The 23,011-nt window shown below is 31.5% G+C and overlaps 2 protein-coding genes across 2 annotated transcripts; both read left to right on the top strand.

Annotated features, from left to right (window-relative positions):
- Positions 1 to 2,253: 2,253 nt before the first annotated feature.
- On the top strand, positions 2,254 to 2,835 carry Phum_PHUM362260 (uncharacterized protein; the record flags this gene model as incomplete). Its single annotated transcript, XM_002428036.1, has 3 exons — positions 2,254 to 2,354; positions 2,466 to 2,592; positions 2,665 to 2,835. The coding sequence occupies 3 exons, from the start codon at positions 2,254 to 2,256 to the stop codon at positions 2,833 to 2,835; spliced, it is 399 nt and encodes a 132-aa protein (XP_002428081.1).
- A 3,552-nt stretch (positions 2,836 to 6,387) lies between these two features.
- Phum_PHUM362250 (Microtubule-associated protein futsch, putative) lies at positions 6,388 to 22,325 on the top strand (the record flags this gene model as incomplete). Its single annotated transcript, XM_002428035.1, has 10 exons — positions 6,388 to 6,586; positions 6,692 to 19,261; positions 19,339 to 19,474; positions 19,561 to 19,622; positions 20,643 to 20,815; positions 20,881 to 21,233; positions 21,304 to 21,467; positions 21,544 to 21,844; positions 21,917 to 22,130; positions 22,212 to 22,325. 10 exons carry the CDS (start codon positions 6,388 to 6,390, stop codon positions 22,323 to 22,325), a joined length of 14,286 nt encoding a protein of 4,761 aa, XP_002428080.1.
- Positions 22,326 to 23,011: the final 686 nt, after the last annotated feature.

The raw sequence follows: 23,011 nt of genomic DNA, 5'->3' as shown, positions 1-23,011 counted from the left end.
TTCATCCCTTCCTCCCTCCTTCCTCCCCTTAATTTTTTCTGAATTCATTTTAATAAATATTCAATGAAAAAAAATTTTGTATAAAAATGGAATATTTTTTCAATATCTTTCTCAGTCTGTTGTTGATACTTTGGAAAAAGTACTGAAAAAAAAAAAAAATAAATAAATAATATTATTGGTGAGTAAAAATTTTTTTTATTGTTGTTTGTATTGAAAATTATTATTATTATCATATCAATGCAATTAATTACTTACTAATGTTTATAATAATAATATGATGTTTAAACAAATCAAAATGGTTATGTAAATTTTTTTAAAAATAATTTACTTATTTATTAAATGGGAAGAATGTTCAATTTTATGTCCTTGAACGTTTTCATTATATTTATCTGTCAAAATTGTTTTTAAAGACGTGTTATGTATTTATTTTTTTTCTATTTATTTAAATAAATTCTTGCTAAATATCCTGTGTGATATAATATTAATAATAATAATAACTAAAATAATGTAAAAGTATTAAGTAAAAATTTTTTTTCCCCCCTCATATTACATTTGTAAACATCACGAATGTTAATAATAATTATTAAAAATCACAATTATTTACTTATTTATTTCAAATAAAAACATTTAAAACGTTAATTATTATCATTATCTATGTTATTTTATTAATTACGACTTATTAATTACTCGATAAATAACTTAATTAAACGTAAACAACGAAAAAAAAAACGTTACGAATCAAAACGCTCGGGGGTAACATAAACAACAAAAAATGGCGGACACTTTTAATAATCGAAAGTGCCAACTTAAAATTTAAAAAAAAAAAAATTAGCGGCAAAAATTTTTAAAAATGACGATGACGTTGACCGTTAATAATACATATGTATAAGGAAAGATAGATTAAAGGAAATTTTTTTTATTTATTTATAAAAATTAATTTGCCTTGTTTTTAAATTATTATTATTATTATTATTATTAAAGTCTCACTCACTCTCTCGCACGACCTCTGAACCGATTTTAAACTTTTGTTGCTTCTTTGTCTAAAAAAAAAAAAAAAATATCGATAATGTCAAGTCCATATTGATTAGTTTGTTTTCCATTCACAGACTCAAAGAATGATCATAAAATTATGCTAGATTGTCGGTTTTGATTATTATTATTATTATTATCATTATTATTATTAGTTTTAGTATTTTTTTACACACACACACACAACACACACACTCTGTTGTCGTGTTTAAAACCACCCGGTTTGGTTTTTTCGATCGTCCGAAGATTTTAGTGAATATGTATAAATGTTACGTTGTTATTAATAAATCACTAGTAAGATTATTTTTTATTTTATTTTTTTTTACATTTTCTCGTTTGTTTGTTTTTTTTTTTTTTTGGGGGGGGGAGGGGAGTTTTCGAAATAATTTTTAATAATTTAAATTAGAAATTCGAAAAATTTTTCGACATACATTTTTCGACAATTAATAATAATAATTATTTCCTTAAGTTAAATATAAATTTATTAATTTTTTTTAAAAATTCATTATTACTCGAATTATTTGTTTGTTTGTTTGCTTGCTTGTTTGTTTGTTTGTTTAATAAGTAATAAAATATTCTTTTTTGTTTTGTAAAGTATCCACAATTGTTTAAAAAAAAAAAGAAAAAATTTAAAACGATTGTGTAAGAAGTACAACAAACAATTAATTAAATAAATTTTTTTTGATTTGTAAAATTAAAAACAATCGTCTGTTTGTTAATAATTATTAATTAATAATCAACCTATTTATTTATCGTTATTAAATAATCAATAATAAAACCATTCAATAATAATAATAATAATTTTCGTTGTTTTTTTTTATTAATCGTTTAAAAAATTCACCTGAGATTTTTTTTTTATTTTTAGGTTTTTAATTTTACACCTGTTTCTCTCTCTCTCTCTCTCTTTTTTTCCAAGACAAAACACTATCAAATATATTTAATTATACCTTTTGTTATCAATTAATTAATTAAATAAAGATAGAGAGATAGAGATAGAGAGAGAGAGAGAAATTCGAGAAAAGGCCTAAAAAAATTTTTTTTTTTTTTTTTAATTTTGATGGTTATTTAACTCTTTGACCCCCAAGAAAAGTGTTAATAGATAATTTTTATTAAAAAAAAAAAAAAAAATTAATTATAGATTTAGAACAAATATCGAAAAATTTTCCGACACACATTTTTTTGATTGTTCTGATTGTTGTTCTGGTTGTTACAGATTTTTCAGGCATGACGATGTTATCTTCTAGTCTTCTTATAATAGCCACCGTAATAATTTTTATTGCCGATTATGGAAAATCTTATCCTCATATAATTAAAATCGACGACAGGTGATTAAACCTTAAACCTTAAAAAAATTAAATTTATTTAATTATTTTAATAAATTATTATAATAATAATTATATATATATAACTTACAAAAATTTTTTTAGAATCGATAGAAGAAGTAGTTTATTAGATGAACGTTGCAGACAATGTAATTTCAATGAAGACTGTTTCGACGAACCGGCGGGTGGTTGCGTTAATGGCGTGTACAAAGACAAATGCGGTTACATAAATTGTTTTAAAGTAAGTAAATAATAAAAAAATATATGATATTTAGCAAATAATGTTTGTTTGGTTGTTTGTTTGTTTGTACAGGGCCCCGGAGAACATTGCGATAAAACGGGTAAAAATAAATGTGCGCCAAATCTTTTATGTAAATGCAACGTTTGTAAAGGTTGTCAAAAAAATCGTTTAAAAGTTTATCAATGTTTTTACGGTGATGATAAAATGTGTTTAGGAGATTTGGCAAGCGATGAAAAATTTTAATTAATTAATTAATTAATTAAAATTAATTAAAAAAAGGAAAGGAAAGGAAAAAAAGTATTTTTCTAATTGTATATTCACAATGTCGTCAGTATTATTATTATAAATATTATTATGTACATCTAAATAAAATAAAATGAATAATGAATGATTTTTTTTCTCATTCTTACTCTCTCTATCTCACTCTCACACACATATACTTTTACCTTTGTTTTCTATCTCTTTCTCTCTCTGGAACGACGAATTTAACTAAAAATATGAGTAGTTTCCGCCGGCCTACAAACTTTTTTTTTTTTTTTTTTTTAAGAAATTTTTTTTTTTTTTTTTTATAATTATATTGAAAGCCAACAGAAACCACTTAAATTTTTTAGTTAATAAACAATAAAAATAAAACAAACAAAATTATTAATTAATAATAATAACCTAATTAATAACCTAATAATAACATAATTATTAATTAATAATAATCATTTTCGCATTTACACACGGAAAAAAATAAATAAAACAAACGAGAATCGATTTTTTTAAAAAAATAACTATCGATAACTCGATACGATTTAAATGACGGCAACGTGACGATTTTTTTGTAAAAAAAAAAAGAAAAAATTTTTTTTTCGCGCCATCGTTAAAACTTTTTTTTTTTCTTGTTAATTATTTAAATAATTTTTTTTCCCGCCTTTTTTCCCGACTTAATAAATTTTTTTTTTTTTTTTTTTTTTTTTATAACACGATGCGACACACGTCATAAATTTATTAAAAGTAACAAAAAAAAATCATAAAATTTTTTTAAATAATAATAATAATGGCGGTGGTGGCGTCACGACGCAAACTCAAAAAAATTATTTTCGCATGAATTTTCTTTTATTATTAAACACGAACGCATACACGCACCTCCCCCCCCCCCACACACACACACACACGCACATAACAATCTCTTTGACTAGTAAAAATTATTTTTAACAACAAATACATTCATTATTATTATTATTATTACTAAATCCTTTTACATGTTTCATCGGTCAAAAGGATTAGAGGGAAAAAAGAAAGAAATGATTCCGCCATTTTTTTTTTTTTTTTTTTTTTTACAAAAATAAAAGTGGCAGCAGATGAACCCTTTAACTGTGTAACACACGCACACGCGCTCGTGGGTTTTACTTCACGTCACACACACACACACACACACACGATAATAATAATAATTATTTAAAATAATAATAATAATGATAATAATAATTAAAATTTATTTACTTATATATTGACACTTTACCCTACTTTGGATTATGTATTATTATTATTATTATTATTATTCATACAAGTGACGGATGTCAATTTATTTAAATATGTCTTTAATAAAAATAATTTAAAAGGAATCAATTTTAATATGAATGTGCGTGAGTGCGTGTGTGCGTGCGAGAGTGTGGGCAATCATAATCAATTCTCCACAATTTAATTTAATTTTTTTTCTCTCTCTCTCTCCTCCCCCTCCCTTTCCCCCCTCTCTCTTCCTTCTTTTCCTCTATCCCCTACATCCCCTCTTCTCGCTCTCCTCTCTCCCTCCTTCTCCCTCTCCCTAGTTTTCGTCACAATGCATTTGTACAAAAAGAAAAAGAAAAGAAAAGAAAAAAAAATACGAAATTTTATTATTATTATTATTATTTGGGTCAAAGTTTATATATGGCATTGCCCATTAATTTTTATTGATATTCGTTTTTTGACCTTTGAATAATTATAATAATAATAATCAATTCGTATATGTAAAAATTCGTTGAATTAATATAAGAAGGGGGGAAACATTTATTATTATTATTACTGTAAAAAAAAGTAATTAAACGAACCTTAAAGTAAATAATTTACAACCGTGTTTCCTCTTATCATTATTATCATTATTATTATTATCATTATTTGATAAAATTTCTGTAGGAAAAAAAAGGAAATTTTATGAAATTTGAAAAAAAAAAAAAAAAAAACCGGTCGACGTCATGAATTAATATCATCATCATCATCATCATCATCGTCATCGTCATCGTCATCGTCATCGTCATCATCATCATCATTATTATTATTATTATTATATAACGTTTAATTAAACGTGAAAGTTTTTGTATAGAAAAAAAAAAAAAAATTAAAACGTTTCGAGTTCGATGAGTTTCGAATTACGAGAAAAGAAAAATTTTTTTTACCCCCCCTCCTTCTACCCCCTTCTACCCTCCTCTATCCCCTTCCTATCCTTCTCTTCTTCCCTCTACCCTCCCCAATCCCCCTTCCTCCTCCTCAACAACAAACTCTTCCTTTATATTTCGATTCGTTTACGCATTTTTAAACTCACACGTAAAGAACATCATCATCATCATCACCATCATCATCATCATCATCATCATCATCATCATCATCATCATTATTATTATTATTATTATTATTATTATCACGCTTTGATTGATCATCCGTAAAATTTTTCAAACGTGAATTAATTTTAAATACGGTGGTGGATTTTTATTTAAAATAATTTTCACGCCATTTTTTTGGAAAATCCTTAAAATAAAAAAAATGTTAAAAAAAAAAATGGCGTGATTTTATTCTTTTTACTTCCACGACTTTTTTCGTGTCAATAAAAAAAAACGACTCCATCTTAATAATAATAATAAAATACCCGTCGAAAAAACTTTAAAAAACTTGACGTCAAAAATAAATAATTTATCATCGTCATTATACTCTTTATTTTTTAAATTCAGCCATGATGATGATGATGACGTCATGAGCGTGTAAAAGACAAAACAAAAAAACCTTCTGCTACTACCATCATCATCATCATCATCATTCGAAATTTAATAATAAATAGTTTAAAATTTAATCGTGTCGTTAACCTTAATAATTTTTTTTTTTTTTTTTTTTTGACTAAATTACTTTTTCGCTTTTCAAAATCGATAATTTTCTATATTCAAGGGAGAGGAAGAGGGGAGGGGAGGGTAGAGAGAGAGAGGAGGGAATAAAAAAAAGGTTAATTAATAAATGACGTAATAGTAATAATAATAATAATAATGTCCTTAGACAATTTCAAAACATATAAAATGGTCATTAGTTGTTTGTTGTTGTTGTTGCTGTTGTTGTTAGTCGATAACTGCGCAAACCACCCTTAAAAAAAAAAAAATCTCGTCACCAATGCAACAGAACAAACAAATCACCTTAAAACGTTTCGCACGATACACGATATTATCATCATCATCATCATCATTATTATTATTATTAGGGTAATTTAAATAATATCGATTTTTAACGTTGGTGAGGAGGGAGGAGGAGGGAGGGGGGAAAACAAAAAAAGAAATTTCGAAAGGAAAAATTCGTGGTAGCGAGTAGGGGGTTAAAAGAGTAAAATAAAAATTATACGTTTAGCTTACGGAACGAGAGAAAGAGAGAGAGAGAAAGTTAAGGGTAAGTGGTAGGAGTGAAAAAGGTTACCAGAGTGACGACGGAAAACCAACCCGGGTAAAAGAAAAAAGTCTTTTAGTTAACATTCGTTATTCGAAGGGTGAATAATAATAATAATAAATCCCGATAAAAATGAATCTAAAAAATTTGTCGTCGTCTGCTTTGAATTCGAAAACGACGAGTTTAAAAATACAAATACCGGAAAATTTAGACATGGCGCTCGAAGGATTGATAAGAAAAGTATTGAAAGAACAGCCTAAAACCGATGATATTTATATATTTGCCGCAAATTATTTTGAAAATTTATTACGACTACGCGATAAGAAAACAGGTAATTAAATAATAATAATAATAATAATAATTTTTGTTTCGTTACAACTTCCGGTTTTGATATTCACCCCATCCCCTCCCCCTTTTTTGTTTTTTTTTTTTTTAGATGAGAAAATTTCAGACGACGACGATGATGACGATTTGATTAAATTAGCTCGACATTTTCCCAAATCCGCATCCGATAGATTTTCTGCATCCCCATCGAGGAGTCAAATCCCGGAAAAATATAAAATTTTAAGACAAGAACAAATCGGGAATAAAAAAAATAAAACTGACGTTTACGAATCCCCACCGTCGAAAAAAATGGCGTTGACGGTTACGGAAAAGAAAAAAATTTTATCGCCGGGAAGGAAAACAACATCGACGACCGTATCACCAAGAAGAGCTTTGAAATACGAGGGTATGGTCCTTGGGGATATTGTGGATTTAAGTCCTGCTAAAAGGAAAGCTTTAACATTGGGAGAAGCAATGAGTGGGAATCGACTTTCTCCGGCGCATAGGAAAATCGTTGAAAAAAATAAAATTTCCCCGAGGAAAATTATCACTCGGGGTGGTAAAACGACTGTGAGTACCACCACCACCACCTCTACTACTACCACTTCTTCTTCTGATGTTTTAACACTTGGAGAAGCTATTAGAACAAATAAACTTTCGCCACAACATTTAAATATCGTTGAAAAAAATAAATCCCCACGAAGATCACCGAAAAAATTAAAAATGACCAATGATGATGATGATGACGGAAAACTAAGGGAGGAAAATTCATCGAAATATTTAACCCTTGCACAAGCGATAAAAACGAATAAATTATCACCTGAACATAAAAAAATTATCGAAAAAAATAAATCCCCCCGTCACGAAGAGGACGAAGAACAAAAAAAAACAAGAAAAAAAAAAAAAACTTCGATTCTAACTGAAAATGATGAAAAAATTAAAAAATCAAAAGTAGTAAGGGAGGAGGAGAGTAGTGGTGGTGGTGGTAGTAGTAGTAGTAGAAATGTAGAAAAATCACATAGTAAAAAATTAGGTAAAACAATTAGTTCTGAACAAAAACATAAATTGATTTCGAAAAAAGGTGATGATGATGTTGTTGTTAAAAAAAATTTAACGAGAGATAAATCTAAAAAGGAAGGTCATGAAAAAAAAAAAAATGTTCAGACAAAAGTTAAAAATTTAGTTGGGAGTGTGCCGGTAGAAGAAGCGGAAAAGATGAAAAAGGGTAAAAGACCGGACGATGTGAACAATTTGGAGGAAAATGATGATGAAAACATAAAAACAAACGAGAATGATAAGGAAATGGAAAAAGAAGTCGCCGAAGAAAAAGAGGAAGGTGACGTAAGGCAAGACACAGAAGTAGAAGAAGGTCAAACTGGGGGAGAGAATGTTGAGACTGAAAAAATCATAGAAGAAAAAGAAGAGATAATTATTGTTGAAAAAGAAGAAGAAATAATTACGATAAAAAGAGAAGAGATAATTGAAAGAAGAACAGAAGAAATAACTACTGTGGAAGAAATAATTGAAAAGGAAGAGAGTTTTATACAAAAAGGTAGAGAAATGAAGACGGAAAAAGAAGAAGAAGAAGAAGAAACGGGAGATGTAAAACATGTTGAAAAAGAGAAAACTCAAACAGAAGCAGAATTGATAGAAAAGGAAGAAGAGGAAAAAGAAGAAATGCGAGATGTAAAAGATGTTGAAAAAGAGGAAACTCAAACAAGAATAGGATTATTAGAAAAAGAAGAAGAAGAAGAAAAGGGAGAAACTCAAATAGAGGAAGAAAACATTGATAAGGAAAAAGAAGAAGAAGAAAAAGGAGAAATGCGAGATGTAAAAGATGTTGAAAAAGAGGAATCTCAAACAAGAATAGGATTATTAGAAAAAGAAGAAGAAGAAGAAAAGGGAGAAACTCAAATAGAGAAAGAAAAGGTTGATCAGGAAGAAGAAGAAAAAGAGGAAACTCATATAGAAAAAGAAAAGATTGAAAAGGAAGAGATTGAAGTAAGAGAAAAGCACGAAACATATGAAAAAATAGAACTGATAGAAAAAGAGGAAAAAGTCAAGACGGAAGAAAAAGAAATTGAAAAAGAAGTTGAAGAAAAAGAAACAAAAGTAATAGAAAAACAGGAGGAAGAAATTGAAAAAGATGAAATTCAATTAAAAAAAGACGAAAAAGTCGAGATGGAAGAAAAAGAAACAGAAATAATTGTAAAAGAAAAAATGGACAAAAAAGACGAAGAAACAGAAATAATTGAAAAAGAAAAAATGGACAAAGAAGACGAAGAAACAGAAATTGATAAAACTGAAGTAAAACAAAAACGAGAAATAGAAGAAGAAACCAATAAAGAAGAAACGGAAACGAAAAAAGAAAAAGAAAAGGTTAAAACAGACGAAACAGAACCAGACCTAATTGAAAAAGAAAAAATGGACGAAGAAGAGGAAGAAACAGAAATCGATAAAACTGGAGTAAAACAAAAACGAGAAATAGAAGAAGAAACGGAAACGAAAGAAGAAAAAGAAAAGGTCAAAGATGAAACAGAAGCAGAAATAATTGAAGACACTAAAGAGGAAACAATCAACGACGATACGTTAAATTCCGACGATGAAGAAAATATTTACGATGAAGATAGTTTTGAAGATACCGTGGAAAAAGAAGAACCTATTGACGAAGATGGCAAACATACTGAAGATGAACTAGAAATCGTTGATGAAAAAGATGCCGACAAAAATAGTAAAAAAGACGTTGAGAAGGATACTGATATCACAGTTCCAGCTGAAATCGACAGGGGTGCTGTCGACAGTTCTATATTAACAAAAGAAGAAAATGATGAAAATGACAAAACGGAAAAATTAACTGATAGTCAAACCCTTGAAGAAGAAAAAATGACGAAAGATGACGTCACAGAAAACGATGAAAGTCTTTCATTAAAAACTGAAGAAGTAGAAACGGAAAACAATGAAGACGTTTCGATAACAACAAAAGATGAAATAAGTAACGCGGAAACTATTGAAGAAAGTAAAAAACATGAAGAAAAACAATCCAACGAAGATAGTAGTATCGAGATACAAGATGGTGATAAGGCTACGGTAAAAGAAATCCCAAGCGAACAAGACAACGCACAAGAAAAAAAAGAATCCGAGGATACGAGAACAAAAACGAACAACATGAATACCTACAGACCACAGTTACCATTTCCAAGAAAAGGAAAAGTTAGAAAAACTTTCGAAGAAGCAAGAAATGCTGCTAATAAACTCGACAGTAAACATTCTAGAAAAGTTGTTGATTACAAAGATATATCCCCGAGAGTAAAAACCAGGCGCGAACCACAAAGCGATCCATTAAAAAAAAAAGAAACTTTGTCGAAACGTTCGGATGTTGATGTGGATAAATTAGTGACAAAGGAAATAAGAAAACCGATATCGCATAGAAAAGAAACACCGGGAGTGATAAAAAGATCAGACGGAAGAAGTAAAAGGTTGGAAAGACAGGCTAGAGTAGAGGAAAAATCACCGGAAAGGATAACAAACGTTAGAGATAAATCTAAGTTGGAGGGTATTAGAAAGAGAGAAAAATCAACGAGTGATGAAAAACAATCAGGAGTCATTAAAAGACCGGAAACGAAAAGAAACAAAGTGGGATCTTTGTCGAAAGGAGGAGCGGTTGTCGCAAAGACGATTGTTAGTGGTGCCGAAAAAGCTAAGATCCTACAAAGGCCAGTGAAACAATATTTGTCTGAAATATCTGATACTAAAATCAAAAGTAAAAAACGTAAAGAAGGAACTACATTGAAATCTAAAGAAGAAAGAAAAGGTGAAGAAGAGAAAATTTCCGGCGAGGAAGCAGAAGAAAAGAAGACAGAAAAAGAAATCGTAGCAAAAGAAGCGACGGTTACTGAAAAGGTCACTGATGGTGCTCACGTGGAGGAAATCAAAGATGAAAAATTAGATTTAATTGAAAGCGACGAAACGAAAACGGAAACGGAATCAAAAGAGTCTGAGACTGAAAGAGAAACTGAACGAACGGAAACCGAATCCAATAAGGAAACTGATTTTACAGAAGATGAATCTCTTGGTAAAACGGAGGAAAAGAAAGTTGAACCCGACGGTAAGATTGACGATGTCGATGTAATTGAAATTAAAGATACGAAAACAGAAAAAGATTCTAAAGAAGATGAGACGGTACAGGAAACAAAACCTACTGAAGATGAATCGGATAAAGCAAAAGGAGACAAAACAATTTCCAAAAAAGTTAAAGATGACGATGTTGATGTTATTGAAATTAAAGAGGGAAAACAAGATGACAAATTAGGTACAACTGAAGGTGATGAGGCTAAAACCGAAACAGAACCAAAGGAAGCTGTAACTGATGAAGACATCAAACCCAAGAAAACTGAAACGGAACACGAAGAACCCGAACCTGAAGATGAAATTAAAGCACAAGATGTCACCACTACCGAAGCAATACCTGAAAAAGCAACAGATGAGGTTGATGTCGTAGAAGTTAAAGAGGAAAAACAAGACGAAAATGTAGATTTCATCGAGATTAAGGATTCAAAAACTAAAACGGAACCTATGGAAGATGATACTGAGAGAGGAACCGAAATTCAGGGCACTGAACCTGATAAGGAAATGGAGACTACGGTGGATGAACCCGATAAGTTAACAAAACTCACTGACGATGAAATTGATGAAAAAACGGAAGAAAAGGATGTTGAACCTGAGGATAAAGCAAAAGAAGATACTGTTGATAAAGATATTTCAGAAAAGACCATTGAAGATGTCGATGTAATTGAAGTTAAAGAAGAAGAAAAACACGATGAGGAGGTAGATTTTATTGAAATTAAAGATAAGAAAACCGAAACAGAATTCAAGGAACCTGATAAAGAAAGTGAACCTGATAAAAGGGTGGAACCTATTGTGGATGAACCCGACAAGGAGGTGGAATCAAAAGAAACTGTGACTGAAGATGAAATTAAAGCGAAAGAATCGACTCCTAGTGAGGGAGTTCCAGACAAAGTAACTGATGATGGTGATGTCATAGAAGTAAAGGAAACGCTACCTGATAAGGAGGCGGAGCCCACGGAGGATGATCCCGATAAAATAACAAAATCTACTGACGATGAACCTGATGAAGAATCAGAATTAAAAGAACCTGAACCTGATAAAGAATCAGAACTGAAAGAACCTGAATCTGATAAGGAGGCGGAGAAAGAAAAAGTTGAATCTGATAATAAAGACAAGGAAAAAGAAGAAATTTCAGAAAAGGCCATTGAAGATGTTGATGTAATTGAAGTTAAAGAAGAAGAAAAACCTGATGAAAAGGTAGATTTAATTGAAATTAAAGATAAGAAAACCGAAACAGAATCCAAGGAACTTGAAACTGATGAAGAAACTAGACTTGTTGAAATTCTTCCTGATGAAAAATCAAAAGATACGGAAGATGAACCCGAAAAGAAGGAGGAACATGCTGAGGATGAACCTGAAAAGGATGATACGGAGTTAAAAGAATCCAAAACCGGAGATGAAACTGAAGCAAAAGATATTATCCCTAAGGAAGAAGTTGTAGAAAAAATAATTGAAAAAGTAGACGTGATTGAAGTTAAAGAGGAAAAGGATGAAGAAAATGTAGATTTTATTGAAATCAAAAAGACGAAAGGTGAAGAACCTGAGGAAGCTGAAGCTGAAAAGGAAACGGAAATTGAAAACATTGAACCCGAGACGGAGCCTACAAAGGATGAAACCGATAAGGAATCGGAAATCAAAGAACCCGAACCTGAGAATAAAATTACTGCAAAGGAAGTTACCACTGAAGAAGCTATTCCTGAAAAAGTAATTGATGATGTTGATGTAATAAAAGTTGAAGAAGAAAAACAACCTGATAGAGAAGCGGAGCCCATTGAGGAAAAATCTGATAAAGAATCAGAACTAATGGTAACTGAACCTGATGAGGAAGCGAAGAAAAAAGAAGTTGAACCCGACGATGAAATCAAAGAAAAAGAAGAAACTTTGGAAAGAATAACTGAAAATGCTGATGTGATTGAAATCAAAGATAAAAAGTTTGAAAAGGACGTTAAAGAAGCTGAACCATTAACAGTAACAGTACATACTGAAAGCAAATCCGATAAGGATTTGGAACCCACAGAACCTACAGAAGGAACAAATCAGGAAGAAGCTAAACCCGATGATGAAAGTACAGAAAAAGAAAATCTTATGGACGAAGCAATTCCTGAAAAAGTTCTTGACGATATTGATGTGATTGAAGTCAAAGAAGGAAAACAAGACAAAGACGCGGATTTGATTGAAATTAAAGAAGCAATAACTAAAATGGAACCAACGGAAATCGAACCTGATAAGGAAATAAAACCCATCGATGATGAGTCTGAAGAGAAAACTAAAACCAATGAACTCGTACCTGAGGATGAAATTAAAGCAAAAGAAGTGACCCTTGATGAAGTAATACCAGAAAAACCCATCGATGATGTTGATGTAATTGAAATCAAAGACACAAAAACTGAAGCTAAACCTGAGGATAAAAAAGCTGTACCAACGGAAACTGAACCTACAGAGGATAAAGATGATAATGTAGCGGAACAAATGGACAACAAACCCGACGTAACTTCGGAAAAAATAACCGAAGAAGTAGATGTGATTGAAACCAAGGATACAAAGACTGAAAAGGATCCTGAGAAAGTTGAAACGGTAAAAGAATTAGAACTTACTGAAGACAAATCTGATAGTAAAACGGAACCCACGGAGGATGAGCTCCATGGGGAAAAGGAATTCAAAGAACCTGAAGATGAAGAACCTAAAGTTGAAGAAGCTATTATTGATAAATCAATATCAGAGAAAGTATTTGATGATGTAGATGTAATAGTAGTTGAAGAAGAAAAACCAGACGAAAACGTTGATTTGATAGAAATCAAAGAGAAAGAACCTGAAGAAGTTGCAACTGAGAAGGAAACTAAACTTGAGGAATCAGAACCCGCGGAAATTGAACCTGATGAGGAAACGGTACACAAAGACGCTGAGCCGGAAGAGAAAACGGAACTCGAAGAACCCGAAACTGAAGGTGGTGAAATTAAAGCACAAGAAGATACTCCCGATGAAGAAATTTCAAAGAAGGCAACGGAAGATGTAGACGTGATAGAAGTTAAAGAAGAAAAACCGGATGAAAATGTTGATTTCATTGAAATAAAAGAGAAAGAACCTAAAGAAGCTGTAACTGAAGAGGAATCCAAAGAAGCTGCAACTGAAGAGGAAACTGAATCCAAAGAAACTGTACTAACGGAAACTGAGGTTGATAAGGAAACAGATACAAAACCCACAGAAGATGAATTTAATAAAGAAACAGAATTGAAAGGAACTGAACTTGAAAATGAGACTAAAGAAAAAGAATTGGCACACCATGAAGAGATTTCAGAGGAAAAGGTACTAGAAGATGTAGACGTAATAGAAGTTAAGGAAGAAAAACCAGACGAAAACGTAGATTTGATAGAAATCAAAGAAAAAGAACCTAAAGAAGCTGTAACTGAAGACGAAACTGAAATAAAGGATAAAACGGATCTCAAAGAACCCAAACCTGAAGATGAAATTTTAGCAAAAGAAGTCACCCTAAATGAAGGAATTCCAGAAAAAATACCTGAAGAAGGTGATAAAGAAGAAAAACACGATGACGAAAAAGATTTAATTGAAATTGAAGATAGTAAAATTGAAGCAGAATCTAAAGAACCTGAAGATGACAAAGAAAGTGAACCTGATAAAAAGGAGGAACCTCTTGTGGGTGAACCCAAACCTGATTTTTACGAAAAAGCAGAAACTATGAATGATGAACTCGATAAGTTAAAAACACCTACTGATGATGAACCCGATAAAAAAACGGAAGAAAAGGAACTTGAACCTGAGAATAAAGCAAAAGAAGATATTGTTGATAAAGATCTTTCAGAAAAAATAATTGATGATGTCGACGTAATTGAAGTTAAAGAAGAAGAAAAACACGATGAGGAGGTAGATTTTATTGAAATTAAAGATAAGAAAACCGAAACAGAATCCAAGGAACCTGAAACTGATAAAGAAAGTGAACCTGATAAAGGGGAGGAACCTGTTGCGGATGAACCCGATAAGGAGGTGGAACGTGCTGAGGATGAACCTGATGAGAAAACAAAACTGAAAGAATCGATGACTGAAGGTGAAATTTTAGCAAAAGAATCGACTCCTATTGAAGGTGTTCCAGACAAAGTAATTGATGAAGTTGATGACATAGAAGTAAAGGAAACGCTACCTGATAAGAAGGCGGATCCTATGGAGGATGAACCTGATAAAGAGGCGGAAAAAGAAGGAGCTGAATCTGATAATAAAGACGAGGAAAAAGAAGAAATGTCAGAAAAGACCATTGAAGATGTCGATGTAATTGAAGTTAAAGAAGAAGAAAAACACGATGACGAGGTAGATTTAATTGAAATTAAAGATAAGAAAACCGACACAGAATCCAAGGAACCAGAAACTGATAAAGAAAGTGAACCTGATAAAAGGGTGGAACCTGTCGATGAACCTGACAAGGAGGTGGTTTCAAAAGAAACTGTGACTGAAGATGAAATTTTAGCAAAAGAATCTATTCCTAATGAAGGCGCTCCAGATGATGTTGATGTTATAGAAGTAAAAGATACGCTACCTGATAAGAAGGCGGAGCCTACAGAGGATGAACCTGATAAAGAATTAGAACTAAAAGATTCTGAACCTGATAAGATAACAAAACCTACTGATGATGAACCTGATAAGGAGGCGGAGCCAGAAGAAGTTGAAACTGATAATAAAGATAAGGAAAAAGAAGTTACCCTCAAAGAAGAAATTTCAGAAAAGACCATTAAAGATGTCGATGTAATTGAAGTTAAAGAAGACGAAAAACCTGATGAAGAAGTAGATTTCATTGAAATTAAGGATAAGAAAACCGAAACAGAATCGATAGAACCTGAAACTGATGAAAAAACTAAACTTGTTGAAACTCTTCCTGATGAAAAAACAGAACCTACTAAGGATGAACCTGATAAGGAATCGGACCTAAAAGAACCTGAACCTGACGAAGGGACAAATTTGAAAGAATCGATGACTGTAGATGAAATTAAAGCAAAAGAATCGACTCCTATTGAAGGCGTTCCAGACAAAATAATTGATAAAGTTGATGTCATAGAAGTAAAAGAAACTCCTGATAAGGAGGTGGAGCCTTCGGAGAATGAACCCAATAAAATAATAAAACCTACTGACGATGAACCTGAAAAAGAATCAGAATTGAAAGAGCCTGAACCTGATAAGATAACAAAACCTACTGACGATGAACCTGATAAAGAATCAGAACTGAAAGAACCTGAACCTGATAAGGAGGCGGAGCAAAAGGAAATTAAATCCGATAAGGATGAAATGAAAGCAGAAGAAGGTGGTATACTTAAATCAGCAATACCTTTAAAAATAATCGACGATATTGATGTTATTGAAATTAAAGACACAGAAACCAAAACGGAAGTCACAGAAGGTGAGCCTGGTGATGAAACACACAAACATAAAAAACCTATTGAAATAACACCTGATGAGGAAAAACAACCTAAAGAAAACGATTCTGTAAAAGAAAAGGAAGCTAAAACACCTGAAGAAGAAGAAGAAGAAGAAAATATTCTTAAAGAAAAAACTTCTGAAGAAAAAATTGACGACGCGGATGTATTAGAAGTTAAAAGGGAAAAACGTGATGTTGATGTGATTGAAATTAAGGATTCCGAGAACGACGGAGAGACTGCAAATCTTGAACATCAAAATGATGAAAAAACAGAAACTAAAAATTCTGAACCTGACGACACAGTAGTTACCGACGCGTTACAGAAGGAAACTGATAACCTTGACAAAGTCGAAAGTAAACCAGAGGAAAAATTACAGGTGGACCCAATAAATCCTGATGATATCGCAGGTGATGACGAAAGTAAAGCCGATGTAGCAGGTATCGAACCTAATGATAAAGAAGATTTTATTGACCTTGAAAAACCTCAAAAAACGATCCCTGATGTGGATCTCACCGGAATGAAAATTTTAAAATCGGAAACAAAAGAACCGGAGAACTTAAAGAAGAATCTTGCAACTGAAACAGTACAAGAAAGTAAAAAAGAACCCACGAAAGAGAATAAAGAAATAAAGGGTGATAAAGAGGAAAAAGATGCCGAAGAAATAATTAAAGACGATGAAGAAGCTAAACAAGAAAAGTTACCAAAAGAATCCAACGACAATGCAGACGATGACGAAGAACTCGAAAACGTGGAAGAAATCGAAGAAACGAGTTTAACATTGGAAATAATAGAAAAATCAGAAGAAATGGAAAGAACGGGAAGTAAAATAAAAGATGCGAATGAAGTTACGGAAGTTATAGAAAGCGCAGTCGAGGAAATAATTACCACTAAAACGGAAGTCGAAGTCACGGGATCATCGACTTATACCATCGAAACCATAGAGGAAACAGTTACCGAAATAACTAAAACGATTGAAATTCACGGATCGAACGATATCGATCCACACGTTGAAAAAACTCATTTAACAAATGAAACGTCAAAACCGGAAATTGTAGGAAAAGATTCCGTCAAACGTGATAAAACGGAAGTTATCGAAACGTGTAAAAAATTTATCGAAAACGAATCGATGATTGAGTTAAGCGATCGTAAAATTCAACCGACATCAGCAATAATGTCGATCATCGGTAACATAAAACCTGAAAACATACCTTTTCACATAAATGAAAAAATACTGGAAGAATCGCAGTCGAAAAAGACGGAAAAAACAAAGAATGAAAAAACGGAAGTGATAGAAAACGATGTTAAAAAAGAAAAAATCGTTCTGACGGAAAACGTTGAGAAAATAATCGATCCTGTACAGACGCAACCTCCTAAACAAGTTTCTGAAGAAGTCATCGAGAAAGACGTGGCACTAAACGTAGGGAGTGAAATTGACGGAGAAGGTAAAGATTCGATGGACGAAGAAGTTAAAACTGAAAATGAAGTCGATGATATAACGGAAGAAGAAAAAATTGAATTTAATAACGGGACCGAAAGTGAAGATGAACGAGAATTGGAAAGACTCAAGGCGTCGTTGAACGATGATGATGATGATGTTAAATCGGATACACAAAACGAAAGAACTAAAAGAAAAGCAGAAGAAATTAAAGAAGGTGAAGTGATATCCGAAGATATTGATAAGAAAATTGTTTCGGAAAATGAAAGTCCGGTTGATAAAGACACCAAAGATGTAAAAGCCGATGTTATTGTCGATGATGACAAAGAAGATCCCAAAGGAAAAGTTGGTGAAGATATAGAAGACATAGAATTAAAATTACCAAACATTCCTGAAGAATCACCTTCGGATTTATTAACTGATGAAGACACGGAGGAAAATCCAGACGAGGTAAAAGAAAAACCGAAAGACGACAGCGACGTAGTTGATAAACTTCCAGTCATAGAAGAAGAATGTTGTGCTGTTGTCGACAAATTTAGCATACCGAACGTTCACGAAAACGTGGACGGCAATAAAATTATAAATATCGAAGTAATCGAACCGGATGAAAATAGGGTACCCGTAGAAGAAGAAGAATTATGCGCTGTCGTCGATAAATTCAGCATTGTTAAAGAAGGCGTGTCAGAAGACAACGACAAAGACAACGACGAGGACAATTCATTTGACAGTGAAAAAAAAATAAAAAGAATAGCAACGCATTATTACGATTCGTTAGAAGTACCGGAAATAGTTACGAAAACGTACAAAATATTACACATGACCGAAGAACCATCTTCGTTGGATCCTGATTCCGAAAGTGAAACGATGATCAAAGCTTATCAAATTCAAAAAGAAACATCCGATCAAGATTCTTGGATGATAGTTCGAGAAATTGTCTCCCCATCGGACGACGCAGACGACAAAATGATAAACGACGAAGTAACGGAAATAGATGATCTTATGGTATCGAACACGAGTTATTTCTTACCATTGTTAAACGTGAGTTTACTCACCATGAACGAAATGTTTCTGAACAACGAAAGACTGTTCAGCTCTTTGGAAATCGATGATACGACCAAATCATCATCAATTTCCATCGAAAAAAACGTTAAAAAATTAGAAGTGGAAGAAGAAACACCGAAAAAAGAATTAGTTAGAGCCGTTCGAGCCGTACCTATTCCACCGCGAGACGAAGAGGAAGTAGATGTCGTACCGGAAGAAGAAGATTTAGATAAAGAAAAAAACTTACCAAAATCTGATAACGTAAATTCGGAGTCTACCACCAATGAAACAAGTTCTCAAACTTTGGGTAGCGATGTTGGTTTTCAATCCGTTGAAATCGTAACAGTTATAGAATCTCATCCGTTAAACGCCGAAGAAGACGATGATGATGATGATGGCGGTGTCGTTATTCGACCTTCCGCACCGGATGCATCCGTTTTAGGTATTACATCTGAAAAAAAAGAAGAGGAAATGTCGGATTCGATAGTACAAAACGATTCGCAAAATAAAAAAAAACTCATAAGAACTGATACGGTAACACTAAGTTCGATACGTGAAACCGAATCCACGGAATCAAACCTCAAACCGGAAGAAGAAGAAAATGGAGAAAAACCGGAAACAAAACGATTGACGAAAAGTTTAACCGACGCCACTCCATCTCATGGTAAATATTTTAATTAAATTATAATAATAATAATAATTTTTTTAAAATATATTTTAAAAAAATAATAAAACTTACAGTTGATAATGATGATTATATTGTTTATAAATCCTCCGACGGTTCAAATTTGAAAAATTCAACGGACGGTGAAGTTTGGAACGTTCTCGAAAAAGAATTGCATATGGCGGCAAGTAAAATTCAATCGACTTTTAGGCGGTAAATTTTTATAACCTTGTTTTTCAAATTTTCACGCGATAAAAGGACTCGATGTTAATAAATTATTATTATTATTTAAGATTTAGGCATAGACTTCAACGTGATGACGCAATACAAATATCAACGGACCAATCAAAAGAAAGCGCGAGTACGTCACAAACGTCGGTAGAAAGAAACGAACAACTTAAAGGCACCGGAGAATTTCACGATACAATCGTATTAAAAAAACATCCTCGTTAAATATATTAATAATTAATTTATTTTTATAAAAAAATGTTATGTTTAAATAAGCGTTATTGATATAAAAATATTTTTCTAATTAAATAAATTAATTAATTAACGGCTGTCGAAATAATTAAAAATTTTTTTGAATGAAAACACTGACATCTATTTTTTTTTAACGAATCAAATTTCCTTCTAATTACGTAATATGCAGAAAAAAAATGGGGGAAAATTTTTTTTTTTTATGTTTAAAATAAAGTTAATGTTATTACGGGTTAATGAAAAATTAAATAAACGAGTTCGAAATAAATTTTACAAAAAAAAACCGTAATAACCGGTTTAACTCACACTTTCGACACGAAATTAAATCACATCGATTTTTTTCGACCGTTAAAAATCAACAACTTCTCGCCGATCGCGAATACTTGAACGTACTTTTTTATTATTAACATATTGTGACGTCATTTAATAGAACGTTTCGAATACTTGACGTTTACAGGTACTTGACCCAGTCTCGAAGTAACGGTCGTTACGATTACTTTTACCATATAATCCGCCATGTTAAAATTTAAACAAATTGTAAGAAAAAAAAAACAACTTTTAAATATACGTTTCGTTAAAATAATCTTATAAATCGGATAAATTAATATAATAAAAACGAAATAAACATTTCGAAAGTGTTTAAGTGAAATTATGTTGTGATTTTGTTTTTAAAAAAAAAAAATGTTAACCGTTACACTCGATCGTTATTATAGAAATTTTAAAAAAATAAAAACTAAAAAATTATTATTATTATTTATAGGGATTTTTTTATTTGTTTTCGGTAAAACGATTATTTGGTTAAACAAATGCGAATGTGTTAATAATAATAATGATGATAATGGTGGTGGGAAAATAAAAGAAAATAAAATAATAATAACGAAACCCACGTATATGTTATATGGAGATCGAGTGGATTCAGGTTATTTAAAACATGTCAAAGCCGTTTTAGAACGTTTGGGATATTCGAGAGTGGGCAACGATACGAATTTCGATCTGTTATGGTCACATTTATATCCATTCGGTGATTTGGCGCCATTTTCGAAGAATTTCCTACAGAACCTCAAACCTCATCAAAAGGTTCGTACTTTTTCCCATTTCCGACTATTTTCCAATTAATAACTTTATTAAATTTTCTCGCGTAGGTAAATCATTTTCCGGGATCTGGATTTTTTACAAATAAAGTGGATTTATCCGTGACACCGGGTTTGAAACACGTACCCAAAGCATTTCAATTACCAACGGAAAAACAGGAATTATTAAATTACGTTAAAAATAATCCGGATAAGATTTTCGTACAGAAAAGTAATTCACACAGAGGTATTAAAATCGTGGATTTCGAAAACGTTGATTTGAATTCGGGTGGAACGTTCGTTCAGGAATTCGTACAAAATCCGTTACTGATCGACGGTTATAAATTCGATATTGGAATTTATACTGTTTTAACATCCGTGGATCCGTTAAGAGTTTACATATACGACGGTGACGTTCTTCTCAGGTGGTATAGCATACCTGAAATGAAAAAAAAAAAAGAAAACAAATTATAATTTGCCATTTTGTTTTTTTAGATTCTGTTCGAAATTATACGAACCGTTCGATGAAAAAGATGTCGATAAATATGTGGTAGGAGATGATTACATACCAATATGGAAAATGCCATCTTTGAAAAAATCCTACAACGAAAGAAAATTCGGAATGAAAGAAACTCTTAACGCGTACATAAAAAAAATAGGTAATGGAGTTTATCTTTGTGACGTCACGCGTGACGTAGTATATACGTAATAGAGAGTTGAAATTTGTTTTTCAAGGTAAAAATCCATCCAAGGTATGGAATCAAATAGAAAATTCTATAGCGTCGGTTTTTTTAGAAAAAGAAGAAAAAATATTAAGAATAACTAAAAGATTTAAAAATGATGGAAATTTTTTCGAAATGTCACGTTTCGATTTCATATTGGATTCGGATTTAAATGTTTACCTTATGGAAGCAAACATGTCGCCGAATTTATCGTCTGATCATTTTCCTCCGAACAAACAATTGTACGAAAATGTTTTATACGGTTTATTTTCACTCGTTGGTATCGGAAAACGTACGGAATATTTAACACCAAGGTGAGAGATGGAAAAGATGAGGAGGAGAAGGAGGAGGAGGAAACAAATTGAATTGTTTTTTATGTTTTAAAGAACGAACGAAGAAGAACACATGGAAGTACCTGAAAAGAGTTTGATGGTATTTCGAGATGAATGTACCAACAGCCTAGAGTGCGACACGTGCGGTCCCTCACATTGCACCCTATGCAAACACTGTTTAACCGACAGAAATATAAAAATATTAAAAAGCGCATATTTGGAACATACGAACAAAATCGATTACAAAAGAATATTTCCACCGAAAATAGTCAGTAAATGATTTTTTTTTTTAATTAATGACGTCATTTCCTGTCAAATCAATATTTAACGGTTTTTTCTTCTCCCGTAGAATTCTCAAGGATTAAAAATTGATAATTTAAATATGGAAAAATATACACCGGAAAATAGATTTATGTATCTTTGGTTTATTGGAAAATGCAAACTTGATAAATCGTGGTGTTGATAATGATGATTATCAGGACCGTGTTCAGAAATGTAAAAAAGGTTTTTAAATTTAAAATTTATTCCATCTGAATAAATCATGAGAAAGATTTTTTTAAAATAATTTAAATGTTGAATTTTTTTTTTTTTTGAAAATCATTCGATAAAAAACGACAAACGAGATAACATTTGTTTATTATTATTATTATTATTATAAAGTAATAATGAAAAATTATTTTTTAATATTATTATTATTATTATTATTATTTTATCCTGTAAAAAAAATTATAGTTTTTAATGCCACGTTAAAATTAAAAGATGAAAACGCGAAAGTTTTTAATTATTTATCGTCCGTTAAAAATTTTAAAGAATTAAATCCGACAATGTAAGTATTTGGTTGTTGTCTGTTTGTTTGTTTGTTTTCGATTTGATAATAATAAGAGAAAAAATGTCGAAATTTAAAATAAATTGATTATTTGTTAAAATTTATTTTCAGTTTAAACATAACGAAATATATTAAATTTAACGACAGTCATTTTTATATAGAATATGATGAACGTTTGACGTCATTTCCGGTTATATTAAATTACGGACGAGGATATTATAAAATAATTATTTCCCGTGATGATGAAAATTTGTTATCACAACACACGACTTGTTTTTATACGGATTTAACGTGTCGTAAGTTTTTCAATACCATCAACTTCC

Source organism: Pediculus humanus, genomic scaffold (genome assembly GCF_000006295.1).
Source record: "Pediculus humanus corporis 1103172107775 genomic scaffold, whole genome shotgun sequence".
NCBI classification, from domain to species: domain Eukaryota; kingdom Metazoa; phylum Arthropoda; class Insecta; order Psocodea; family Pediculidae; genus Pediculus; species Pediculus humanus.
The sequence above is the reverse complement of the archived record's forward strand: the minus strand, read 5'-3'. Positions and strand labels throughout refer to the sequence as shown.